Here is a 14,374-nt window from a genome sequence, read left to right on the forward strand (position 1 = left end):
GATTTACTGTTAACAGAATTTTTTACAGAAAAATTCGATTTCACAGAGATTCATCCGAGCTTAGTGGTGGCAGCTCGCTATGAGTATGTGAAAGGTCAAGGTGTACACAACTGGATCTTGAGTCTCTTCATTTATTGGCAAATGATTTTGGCCTACAAAAAGCATTTTTTCACAAATCATTCGATTATTTCTGGTTTTAAAGATATTTTTTAAATATTTAAAAGAACACAAACTCTTCAATTGTCTTCAAAACCTAATTGTCTGTCAATGCTTTTGTTTATAAAGTTTTTGAAAAGTCTCTACTGTTGTGCGCTATTGTGATTTGTTAATGTTTGTCAAAAGTATAAGACCGCAAAAGAATAGAGTGATACGACAATAGACCCAGCTAATAAATGTCATCCACAGAATCAAATCCCTCAAGTGACAATGGACAGGACACCTGGCAAGAAGGACGGACAACAGATGGACCACAAAAATTACAGCATAGTACCCACGAGGAATTAAGAGATCTAGAGGAAGACCAAACCTGAGACGGGACCATGATATTAGTAAATTAGCAGGGATAACTTGGGACCGCATATCCAACAATAGACAACAAGGACCCTAACTACAAAGGGGTATCTAAACATGTGAAGGCGGCTACACCATAATCGGAAATGGTTGAATCAGCTGAGAATGATAATGATGAATATTTGTCAATATCAACTCAAGACCAGCAAATACTGTTATAAGAATACTTCATTTTTATATATTTGTCTAAATCATTTGTTGAATATATTGCTTGCAAATTTCTAAATTCTAAAATACGTTTCCATATAAAAGTAATACAAATTTCCAACAATTGCACTCTGTATCTTTTATTAATTTGAGATTGGTTATTGTGAATTTTAGCATCTTCTCGTCTTATTTGTCACGGGACAATATTCCAGCCTAAATTGTATACAATTTGTTGCGCGCAACATGTTCTAAATTCTTGCATGCAATTAGCCAAACCTGCGCAATACATAATTTCATTTCTCTGATTTTGTGAGGTTATATTTATGTTACATTTGTTTGTTAAGTTAATTTTTTATGTTTGCCCTATGTTCGATTGTGAGGCTTTTACTGACTGTAATTTGTGCTTCAAATTAAAACATGTCGTGGTCTCAGCAGCAGGTAAAAATGCTTATAGGGCTCTATAGGGAACACCCTTGTTTATATGCAGTAAAAATTATCGAATACAAAAATAAACATGCCAGAAATAGTGCACTCGAAAATTCATTCAGAATTGAAGCTAATTCGGCCATGTGTATCTCAACAGACATGAAATCCAAGTTTAACAATATTCGTACTAACTTTCTATCTGAACACTGAAAATATGTGAATTCATTAAAGAGCGGAATGGGAACTGATGAGGTAAGTTACTACTATAATAATAATAATAAATGGGGTAGTGCAGGTATACTTTTACCTAATATTCACGTTCTTTTTGACCATGATCACAGATGTACAGGGTGAGTCAACGATTGAGTAAAGTCTATTATCTCATTTGTTTCGAGGTTTACAAAAAAATATTAAATATAAAAGTTATAGAGATGGTTAAGATACACATTTTAAAACTATTATACAGTATGCAGGGTGCTTCAAAAAAGTGTGGCGAGTATAACATATGTTTTTTTAAATGCAACACCCTATTTTTTATTTTATCTTTAGATTCTGCGTAAAATTCCATAACTTTTTTTATATATAATGTTATATACCTAAAATTAATAGTTTTTGTTATATCTAAATTTGTTTATACAAATGTTAGATTGCAGTGGGTTAAAAAATTGTCAATGATGGCATTGATTCTGAAGTTGGACAACTAAAATTTGGTAGGAGAATTTTATAGAGATATAGAAAAAGACCTATGTAAAGATATTTTAGTTAGATGTTACAGGGTGTTCAAAATATATTTAGGAATTTGAACTAATTAAAATTAAGGTATTTCAATTTTTTTAAATGGTACACCCTATATATTATCATTTTTTCTGATAGATTTTACCAAACCCTTCAACTTTTATTAAGAATGTCATATACCTATTTTTATTAGTTTGCGATTTATTCCAATTTTTTCTATTTTTACCCATATTTTTAATACAAGTGCGCTATAACATCATAGTTGCCATGACAAAAAGTAATAATTATCACAATTTCATGTCTGTTAAGCAAGTTAAGAGCAAAATTTTAATTTTAGTTTAATTTGTTGTAATAAGTATAAATGGTAGAGATAATAGTTACAGATTTTCTTGAAATGAATTAGTCAATGTGATTGATATACACGGACAAGCTTAGAAAACCACATTTTTTGGTTCAGTACTATATATTATATAGTACTTTGCTAACTACTATAAGGATATAGATGTATATTATCTAGAAAACATCTTCAGTGTGTAATGGGACGGTTTCGCGACAGTAGTAATATTGGCTTTACCAAATGAATTATAAACCACAATTACTACGAGAAAAAACTTTACTGTATGTCGGAGAAAATTCATATATCAGTAGTCTTCAGCAATTAGGTAATGTAGTATTACCCTAATCTGTGACTATTCGTCCCGACGAAAAATCCCAAGTGTCATCTTTCATAATATAGAAATACACCAAGAAATTCACTACTGCGATTTAGTTTATTTGAGTAAAGTTAATTAATTTTAACTAATACCAGCGATTGTAACTAATTATGAAGCTATTTGTTAAAGGTAAGTAATAAATAGTTTTGTTTTGTCATGGCAACTATGATTTTATAGGGTAATAGTATTAAAAATATGGGTAAAAATAGAAAAAAATGGGAATAAATCGCAAACTATTAAAAATAGGGATATGACATACTAATAAAAATTGAAGAGTTTTGTCAAATCTATCAGAAAAAATGATAATATATAGGGTGTACCTATTTAAAAAATTTCAGATTTTTTAATTTTAACTAGTTGAAATTAATAAATATATTTTGAGCACCCTGTATCATTTAACTAAAATATCTTTACATTTCATCTCTATAAAACTCTCCTACCAATTTTTGGTACTCCAACTTCAGAAACAATGGCACCACTGACAATTTTTTACCACACTGCATTTTAACATTTGTCTAAATAAATTGAAATATTACAAAAACTATTAGTTTTAGGTATATAATATTATATATAAAAAAGTTATGGAATTTTGCGCAGAATCTATAAATAAAATAAAAAATAGGGTGTTGCATTTAAAAAAACATATGTTATAGCCGCCACACTTTTTTGAAGCACCTTGTATACTTTATAATAGTTTTAATATGTGTATCTTAACCATCCCTATAACTTTTATATTAAACATTTTTTTGTAAACCTTGAAACAAATGAGATAATGGACTTTACTCTATCGTTGACTCACCCTGTACCACCAAACATATGGTATTACGAGCAGATGCAATTTATTCTTGAACACAGTATTCCACGCCAATCTGTAGATAGCATTATGTCACCGCAAACATCTTCCAACATAACTGGGTCTTGTGAGAACTCTTGTGAAGATTTACTATTATACTCTCAATCTGAAGACAATGTCGATAATACTGAAATTGGTACACTAAATGAAGAGGTACTGTATTTACATTATTTTTATGCATTTAATACTAAATATTGTGCTCACATAGGAATTGCAATTGATCACTGAGGAAACAGATTTTCAACAGACGCAGTCTACCCAAAAATATAATATTATTAAAGTTGAAAACATTCCTCCAGTAGTTGATTATCAGCGTATACAGCCAACACTCACAGCAGTTATTCCAAGGTAGCCCCGGTTAAAAGTCTAACCCCAAATGTAGTTACGAACGTTAAGTAAAAAAGGAAAAGAAGTGACATCAATGAAGATGATGCCATGAAAAATGCCAATAAAATCTTGAACGAAATAACTACAGCTATTACCTCACCTTTAACTAACACCCAACAGGAAAAATCTAAAATCCGCTCAGAGAGTGAAATTTTTGGTAAATATGTTACTAAGCAATTAACAGCAATAGAGGAGGACGACGAACTCTTTTTAGATACTGCTCATAATTATTAACAATGTGTTGCATAATGCTAGGAAAAAAATATTGCAAAAAAAACATGTAATAAAAATCTCATTTTGATATTTTCAGAAATAAAAAAATGTATTAAATAAGTCTACATATTATGTCTTCGAACCATATCATCTTACCATTCCACACTCTCTGAACTATTAAAATAATTTTTAAATTCCTCCCATATCAATTGTGCAAACCCTACACTTCTGTTACTTCCTTGTTGTAGAAGCTTTTCTAATAAATTTGCTATAATTTCATCTTGAGATTGTGTAATTTCTCCAATTTTCTGTAGCCAGATAATTATGAAGAGCAATACATGCTAAAGTAATAATTTTAACTTTTCTGTGTTTAAATTAATAGGGTTTAAAAGAATTCTGAACCTATTTGCTAAAATTCCAAATGCACTCTCGATAATTCGACGAGCTCTGGAAAGCCTGTAGTTGAAAACTTTTTGTTCATATGTTAACCCACGACATGGAAAAGGCTTCATTATTCTTGCAGAAAGGGGGAAAGCATCGTCTGCCACAATCACATACGGAACTTCCAACATTCGTCCAGGCAGTGGTCTATTTTGTAAGTAAGTAAGAGTAAATTCCCTGAAGACATGGTTTGAAACAAACCACTTTCTCTAAAAACTCCACTATCACTTGTCCTTCCATTTACTCCTACGTTACAATAAATAAATTTGTAATTTGTATCTGCCATAGCTAAAAGAACAATAGAGTGATTACCCTTATAATTGTAATAGTAAGATCCTGCTGAAATGGGTGCTCTAAATTTTATGTCGTCCATCTAAAGCTTCAACGCAATTAGGAAAGTGCCATAATGCATCAAATTCTTCGGCTATATTCAACTAATCTTTTCAATCTGGTGTCTAAAAATACAGAAATCGGCGTAATATTACATCCATTTATATAGGTATACTTATAAAGTTTGTAATTATAAATTTGGTATATGTATGTTGACGTCCAATTTTTTTTTGGCTGGAGCACTTTAAGTCGCAACCAGAATCACCCCTATGTATCATTTCCTCTGCCAATTTTTCTTTCTACACATATTTTCACGATTCCGCCTTCTTTTTTTAGTATTAATATTAACGAAATTACACCAACTGCACCGGCTACTAATATCAATTTTTCTTTTTCCATAGTTATAGTATAGTTTATTTTTTTTTGTATTCAAGAATCAACAGCAAGAAATTAATAATAACGTCAATAAATCCCGCTCTTTTCTGCGCATGCACTTGTACTAAATTTATTACCTGTAATCATTGTATTGTGACATACATACATATTTCTTGCGTACAATATTTTATAAAATATAACCCAAACTATTTTTCAGTTCTTAAATTTAAGTCCCATGTCAAACGGTCCTTAATTTATAATTATTAAAATCGGTTCAGCAATTTTAATAAAGGAAATGTAAACGAGTGATGTAATTTCTATACAAGGTGGTGCAAATAATTGTATTCGGGAAACTTTGGCAGCATATTCTGGCAGATAAAAATACTTAAAAAGGTTTATAGAAATTTAGGTCCTAAAATGCTTAGTTTTATAGATACAGGTTGTAGAAGTTTCATTTTTATTTCGATTTTTTCGAAATAATTTTTCCAAAAAAACTAATGTAGATATTTGGTTGGAAATTGGTGTTTGACATGAGAAATTTGATTTTGATGTCAATATGACTCTCACTTATAGGGGGCGCCACCTACATATTTTTTAAGAGGTTAGAAGATCAATGACTTTTCGTTCGTACCTGTATAAACCTACTAGGTGAAAAAATATACATTTCCGTCGTTTTTCAAATCGCTACGGGCAACCGTGCTCAAGATATTTCTAATCTAAATAATCAACACATGTCATCATTTTTGTGTCAAAGATTTTACAAAACTGTTTTATCATAATATTTACAGAAAAAATTACAATTAATTTAAAAAAAATTATCCATTATTATCATGAACGTTTTGTTTAAGATTTAGCAAATTTTCTTGGAAGAAATGAAGGAAAGAATTGTTTGGAAAGCAACAAGCTATATAAAAGTAATCAATAAAACGATTCTTGCTTCTTTACTAAGCGTAATATATACCAAGCCTCCTTGATTTGAATTTTTGTTCCAAAAAGCCCACTCTATCGTTTCGAATAAATAAATTATTCGCACGGTCCCATGTCACGCAATGAGTTATACTAATTTAACCTTTAAAGTAATTAGAGAATTTTGATTTAAACATATTCTTTTTCAAAACATTTTAGGTACATTTTTGCTATCATTGATAGATTTGGCTGAATTATTTCCTTGCAGTTGGTTAATGCATTCACACATAATTTTAAACTGTAGCAAAATCTTCCGAGTAAGAAAAAAAAGTAAAATTATGCCGGTCATTGTGTATTTCTAGAATTAAAAATATACTAATTGTATTTTTCCCTTTTTAGCTTGTTTCTCTTCCTTATAACTTACTCACTTAACTTTACTTCCAATTTAAGTAAATTCTCTTAGGAAAACTTGGTCTTTCTCCCAAAAGGGCCCCCCAACGCCTTTCAATAACAATAAATCACACTAAACAAAAGCAAACTAGGAATTATTGACACGAACTCCCATCACGCGATAGACCGGCTTAAACTAAATTAACGCCCTAAGTGGATTAAGGGCACTGAGTATGCCCAAAGGCAACGGACAGAGCGAGCGGTTTGGGCAACCATTCTATAGGGACTTATTAAAAAAGGCTTTGTCCTAATCAGTTTCCATGCAAAGTTCCACAATGACTAATTATATAATTTATCTCACTTTAAATATGAATTCAGTTGAAATGGAATTAGTCGATTACATATTATAATATACAAACATAACTTTCGTGGTAACATATATAAGGTGGCGCACCTCATTCGCCTCGGTTGATTATACGAAAACGGAAAGATGTAGAAACACTTTTTTTATGGATATATGTAGTGAGGCAATGTGCATAATTTAAAATTATTTTCAAATGTACAGGGTGTGTCAGAACTAAGATCCATAGCAAAGTTATATTTTTTCTTATGGAACACACACACCCGGTATTTTATTTTATTTTTGGATTCTTGGGCATAAAATAAGGCATTTATTATAAAGGTTCAATATGTCTAAAAGCTGCATTTTATACTCTTTGTTGTAAATGTTGAGGTATATTGATTTCACTTTTACAAATGACGTCAAGTAATGCCTCCGCCCCTTGGCGACAGGTTTAGGAACCTCGCTGGCCATTATGCTGCTCCACCATTCCCAATCCATCTTCTGAGGAAATTATTTTATTGTTTATATTATTTATTTTATATTATTTTTTATTATTTTATTGTATTTGATTTTCCATATTCAATGTTTTATCTCATGTCATTGTCCAATTTTAAACTCCTCAATATTGTAACAATGAATAGATTAAATATTAAAAAAAAAACAGAACCGGACTTGAAATTAGTTTAAATAAATTGTGTTCAAATTTCCGAAACAAAAAAATATAAGAGTGGCATATCATTGTACTCAGGAGGCCGAGTTCTTTCAAAATCTGAAACAAAAAATGCAGTGCCGTATTTAGAGAAATCAAGTTGGCCTCTGTATCTCACAAATTATCAGATAATTTATAAATCTGAAAATACTATCAGATAGTCCTAATAAAGTGGCTATGAGAATGTGCAATTAGTTTTTTGAACTTTTAAAAAGTAACGACAGGAAAAAATAAAATTGATTTTCAAAAAAATTCGTTTTTTTTTAAACTCAGCAATCCTTGATATTTTTAAAACTTTTTTGATGGCATCTTGGTGAACATCCCAAGGCGCAACTTTGCCCCAATTTAACCATCTTCGTATCTATTACGGTATCCGAGATACCAATGCTCGTACCTCGAATTTGTAGCACCCTGTATAGATGAAAGAAACCAAATTGTTTGTGAAAATGTTTGCAAAGAAAAAGTATAAGAACCATCGTAATAATTAAACAACAAAGAAAATTACAAATGGATCTCAATAATCACACTCATGTGTGGGCTAGCTCTCAAGCTATTAGCTAATTAAATTATTTTGCAGATTCATCTGGCCACCCATCTGGCGGCCGCTCTTATAGATCCGGCGGAAGAGGCTCTACGCCACAGGGAGATATTGCCCCTGCCGCAGCTCGACAGAGACAAACACGCTCATGTAATCGAGGGAGGCACTTGCCTGCTCTGTCATATAACGGTGACAAGTTCCAGAACTAAGCACTGCAGGTATTAATTAGTTAATTGTATAATTAATATGGTATAATATGCTAATACGTTGAACTAATTTATGTGGTTATCGTGCTCACGTACACCGACATATTGTTAGAGACACTAGCATACGTAAATTGAATTAATGGTAATTTTGTCTCTGATGTCTACAGAATAATTAAAAGACATGATATAAGTGATAGGAATGTACGATATCATAAAATATTCCTGAATATTAATAATTAGTAGTCATAATAAGTACTTGCAAGAAAATTATAATAAATCGAAAGATTATTAAGAATTTAACACCCTGTAGCTACGAAACAAAGCAGAATCGGACCTATGTTGATATGAAAAATAAGTCTTATTATTACGTGAGGAATCTCCCCCCCAAGAGATGGCACATGTTTTTTAAAACACCCTGTATAAGGCGAATTAATGGTAGACCTTTATGGAGCTTCTCCATAAAAGCCTAACTGGTTGCCGGTAACAGGATTTTTTTGAAAATTCGGATTATAGCATAAAGGCATCTGTTAAGGCAAAAAATATAAAAATAAAGGCAACATAGGCAAACATAAAGGCAATTTATCTTTGGTATTTTAAATGGAACACTTGGTATTAGAGATGAGCAAAACTGCGATTCTCCAATTGTAATTGAAACTGCGACCCGCGATTGCGATTTTAATATTTAAATATTGTACTAGGTATATAATTGTCTGGGTATGTATCTTAACAGTTCAAAAAAGTTAATAATAATCGGTAGTTTAGTATTTAAGTTTTTTTTAATTTGCAACACATTATAGGGATTAAAACTTTATATATGCTGCAACCTGCAACTGCTGCAACTACACATACCTACTCTTTCTACGGTTCTCAATTATCTAATTCTTTATCCAATTCTAAAAAAATCTAAAACAATTATTTTTTAAGATGGCTCACCCCTCACCCCTTCGTAAAAAATGCTTTTTCTAAATATGCCAAGGAGCTAACCTCGTTCCATTTGAAAACATTGAGATATCATTAAAAATACGATTTGGACATCTTTTAACTGGCCAGGAGAAGACACGAAAAACAATAGCTGATTAAATCTATTTTTCAAAGGCATCTTGATTAAAAATTTGTGTTTTTAAAATAGCCATGATATTCTAGATTGAAATTTAAAATACCATTTTTTAAGCGAAAATGTCAAAAGTTGCCATATGACACACCATTCTATTCAGAGTGTCATTTTCTATCGAATAAATATTGTATATACCGGGTGCGTCTCAAAAGTGGCTCACCCCTATAACTTTTTATTTTTTCAGATAAAAAACGAGATTTGGTATGTTAGAATATGACACAAATTAGGATTGATTGACGTAATCATTTGTTTTTCGTCACTTCTTGTTCTGGCCAGTTAGAAAATGCTCAAATCGTATTTTTGTATCATATCTCAATTTTTAGCCGACCATACCAACAGGTATGGTAGGCTATTAAGATCGGCAAAAAAAAGTTTTTTTAATTTCACTCAAAATGAGTTATTTGGTTTGGTCTGTCCGTCTGTCCGTCTGTAACACGCTAACTCAAAAACCGCTAAACCGATTTTAACCAAATTTGGCACAAAAATACTGTGGCACCCGAGAATCTGGCAATTAGTTTGGGGGTTGGTAAGGGGGGGTATGGGAAGGGGGTTAAAAATTTTAAAAAATCGTAACTCCAAAATTACAGTAGCTAGCGAAACGCGGTTTTCAATTTAAGATTAGGATAATATTTGCAACAAAATTTGTAATAACATCAAAATCAGTCAAAGTCGGATACAAAATTGAAAAAATTCCTTTACTTTGAAATTAAAAGAACTGCCTACCAACTTTTTATTAACATATTTTAGTATGGGCGGCTATACGTGCCTCCCGACGCCAGTTTTTTCAAATTAAACGAGGGTGGCTCATTAGCATATTTGGAAACAGCATTTTTTAACGAATAATTTGATACCACACACTTGTTATTTCGAGTTAAATTTTCGTTATAAACCGCAAGTTATAATTTCAAATAAACCATATGCGAAAATGTCGAAAGTTGACATATGATATGTCATTCTATTCAGAATGTCATTTCCTATCAAATAAAGTAAAACAAATACCGAGGGTGCCATTTAAAAATCAAAAGTTTTAGTAGTTTCCGGTGAAACAGGAAGTGACCGAAAACAATTGAATACGTCAATCAATCCTAATTTATGTCATAGACTAACATACCAAATCTCGTTTTTTAACTGAGAAAATAAAAAAGTTATAGCGGTGAGCCATTTTTGAGATGCACCCGGTATATATAAATTATTTTCTATAATAAATCAATGAAATAATTACTACTTAAATATAATAACCTAATCTATTTAATAATTATACAGCAAAAACTGTAAAATTTTAGAATTACTGTGACATACTGTACTACTCTCCATAAACACAATTACCATTAATCTTTTTAATTGATATTCATGGTTGTATTATTTTCTACTGTTGAACAGGTAGGTAATACTTTATCCACCTGTAACTATATAGTAAGCTCGCGTGTTTTAAGACAAATAAAACTTTGAAACCCTGAACTTTAAAAAGAGTTTAGTCATACAGATGCAGTGGTAATAAGCGGTGTTTAATATTATATATATTTATTTAAATCATATTTGAAAAATATATAATAACTTCTTATATTTTTTACAAAGATATTATATTTTGTACAATGATATACAGGGTGGTCCGAATTGTATTCGGGAAACTTCGGCACCATATTCTGCAGATAAAAATAAGTTAAAAAGTTCGTATACATTTATGTCCTAAAATGGTTAGTTTCCGAGCTAAAGGGTGTAACATTTCATTTTGTTTTGATTTTTCCTACCAACCTCTATATTTGGATGAAAATTGGTTTCTCATGTCAAAAAACATGTAAAAAAATGGAGTTTTTTGACATGTGAAATTTTAATTCGAAGTCAATATGTATCCTACTTGCAGAGGGCGCGACCTACATATATTTTAAATAGTTTGAAGAGTAATCAATTTTCGTCCGTAGCTGTAGAAAACTAATGAGTAAATAAATATATATTTTTGCCGTTTTTTACATAAAAAAGAGATTTTAGTAAAAATCGGTACGAGTAATGGTTCTTGAGATATTTGGGCTCGAAATAAAATCAATACATGTCATCAATGACATAAATTAAACATGTTAACGTGTAAACTACAGTTCATACCAAATAAACGTGATTTAGTCACGTGATTAAACTTGACCGGCACAGCGTTGCCCACTTTTATATATTTTCTTTTAATCAAAATATTTTAGGAAACAAAAATAAATTAATTATAAATATATAAATAGTTAGTATTTACATCAACAAAATTCACCTTCTTAACGCCACTTAAGGGACATAAAGGACCATTACTACCGGTTTCCCGTTCAAAATATTCTAATAAAGTTGCGATGAGCTTTTTACGGCACTTGTTTTTTACTAATCTTGTATAGTTCGCACTAAAAGAGGTTCTAAAAATAACTATGTTCGACTGCAAGGTCTGAAAATAAACATTTTTAAGCTTAAAATATCACAACACTGTTTATTTAAACCAAAAACTCGTAATACAAAGCTAAAGTGTCAAAACGAATGACAATGTCAGGAAATAAATAAATAAATGCGGCAACTTGACATTTATTACAGCAGAGCTACCACCTGATTCCTCAGCGCGAAATTTAAATTCCAGTTAGTCAGCACGGTGCCGGCGCCAAATATGTCGATGGTTGGCAACAATGAATTTAAAAATTGCTCCCTCGATGACGTAACTAAAAGTTCAATTCATATGGAATATAGATAATTATTAGACTTAAATAATACATTTGAAATGTTTTTGTGCCAAAAATTCAACAGAACCTATTTTATCATAATTATTTCAAAGAAAATTTATCATTAATTTAAAAAAAATTAAAAGTTCCCAAATTAATCCTTTTCATTCAAATAACTACCTATTCAACAAATTTTTTTTTAAATAACGACATGTATTGACTATTTCCATTCTAAGTATCTTGAAAACAAGTTGCTTGTGGAGATTTTTATGAAGAAAGCTTTTTTACGTATAAAAAGACGGAAATGTATATTTTTTACTCAGTAAAATTACAGGTACGGTTAAGTTGTTCCTCTTCAAATATAGAAAAAATCATGTAGGTGGCGCCTCCTACAAGTAGGAGTCATATTGACATCAAAATCAAATTTCTTATGTCAAAAAAATATCCAGACCAATTTTCATCCAAATATCGATATTAGTTCAGAAAATATTTAGAAAAAATCGAAATAAAAAAACTTAGCTCCGAAACTAAACATTTTAGGACTTAAATGTATACGAACTTTTTTACTTATTTTTATCTGCAGAATAAAGCTTTCCTAGTACAATTCCGATCACCCTGTATATTAACATTAATACAATATAATACCAAAATCCACTATAATAACAGATACAGTATTTATAGCTGGTAATAATATAATATTGAATTTCATTTAATACTTAAATTTTTCGCATTGTTAGTAGACAAAGCCTGTATATTAGTCATTTACCACCATAAAATAAATAAAAGTGCAATGTAATCTATTCACCATCAACTGGAACTAAATTAAAACTTACTTTATTTGTCATTACCGAGTATTTCTTATCAAACACAGTTTAATTACTTTACATGCTAGTGTAGTACAATAAGGGGATATAATTTAATTTGTATAGTTATTGCTTACAGTTAAATTATACCGTGCTGGCAACTATTACTTTTGGGTAGGCATTTATATGTGTGGAAGTAAATCGCATAGAGATCTTATTAAGTCGGAGTGGGGGAAATGTGACGGTGTGCTGTTGCGGCGTTGCCGGTACGCCTTTCCCTATCTAGTAAAGTAAAATCACGATCGCAAACCGCTTATTTTTAAAAGACTTTTTATTCAAGAGATAACTAGATAAAATCATTAGATATGTTTCTAAGCATCTGAAATGGAATTATAAGAATATCGTTAGGGCGTCATTTTTTTATAACGAGAAAACGTCAGTAATCGCGATAATTTAAAAACTCAACTTTTTAACACATAACAGGCCATAACTCAAGGTACCACTTTAGATATTGAAACTTTTTTTTATTTTTAAGATCGGGTATTTTACAATATGTTTACATAAGAAAAATTCGATAAGGTTGTTTTTTTCATTCAAAAATTGTAAACAATCCATCCATTTACTTTTATAGCATAGCAATTTTCAGCAATTTTGTAATTTTTTATTGATAAAGATTTCCACATACTGTCTACAAAGAAAATACAGCATAAATATTTACAAAGTTCTTGAAAAAACTACAATCTATTATTTCTAATAGATTTCGAGATATCGATTTTTGAATTCAAAATTCTAATAGCACGACCACTATCGAACACCCACTCAATTCCATTTATTTTTACCAAAAATGCAAGTGTTTCTAGCTTGCACTTAAAAAAATTCAAGCGATAGGGAAAATTACGACTCGTTAATAAATAAACAAATTGAGTATCACGAGACGTATTTAAATCGTGAAGCTGAACGCATGACATACACCTTTTCTAGAACTGTAAGTACTGACAGAGGTATTGATATTGATTGGGTCGACCGGTTAACTGCAACAAATCTGCTATATCCCCTTCCACGTCTCTTAGCGATGTGCACAATTTCTCGATTTATTTCATACGTTTGGCAACGTATTTACTGTCCTCTCTTTGTTCAGTACATTATAAACGCATTATACTCTTCTTACATACGGAAATCTCGACCCAAGACTAACGTTTGCCAGCCCTTAGTATATTAGGCTTATTAATCTTCTGGTTAAATGGTATATAATTTGCTATTGTTGTCTTGCAATATATTATAATATACAGGGTGTTTCAAAAAACATGTGTCTTTTCCCGTGGAGAGATTCCTCACGTAAAAATACGATTTATTTTTCATATCACCATAGGTCCGATTCTGCTTTGTTTCGTAGCTACAGGGTGTTAAAGTTTTAATATTTTTTCGATTTATTTTAATTTTCTTCCAAGTACTTTTAGTGATTAGAATGAAATTGAATGAAATTTTGAGGGTAAAAGT

At 30.8% G+C, this 14,374-nt stretch overlaps 1 protein-coding gene across 1 annotated transcript in view; it reads left to right on the forward strand.

The window, feature by feature from the left end:
* The window catches only part of LOC115883656 (probable palmitoyltransferase ZDHHC1), a 97,370-nt gene that overhangs the window by 13,254 nt on the left and 69,742 nt on the right, over positions 1-14,374 (forward strand). Inside the window, exon 3 of the mRNA XM_030902046.1 lies at positions 8,116-8,294. Within this exon, the coding sequence (XP_030757906.1) occupies positions 8,116-8,294 (179 nt within the window). The remainder of the gene's footprint in view (positions 1-8,115; positions 8,295-14,374) is intronic.

Source organism: Sitophilus oryzae, unplaced genomic scaffold, assembly GCF_002938485.1.
Source record: "Sitophilus oryzae breed Bouriz unplaced genomic scaffold, Soryzae_2.0 scaffold_111_pilon_pilon, whole genome shotgun sequence".
Lineage (NCBI taxonomy): Eukaryota > Metazoa > Arthropoda > Insecta > Coleoptera > Curculionidae > Sitophilus > Sitophilus oryzae.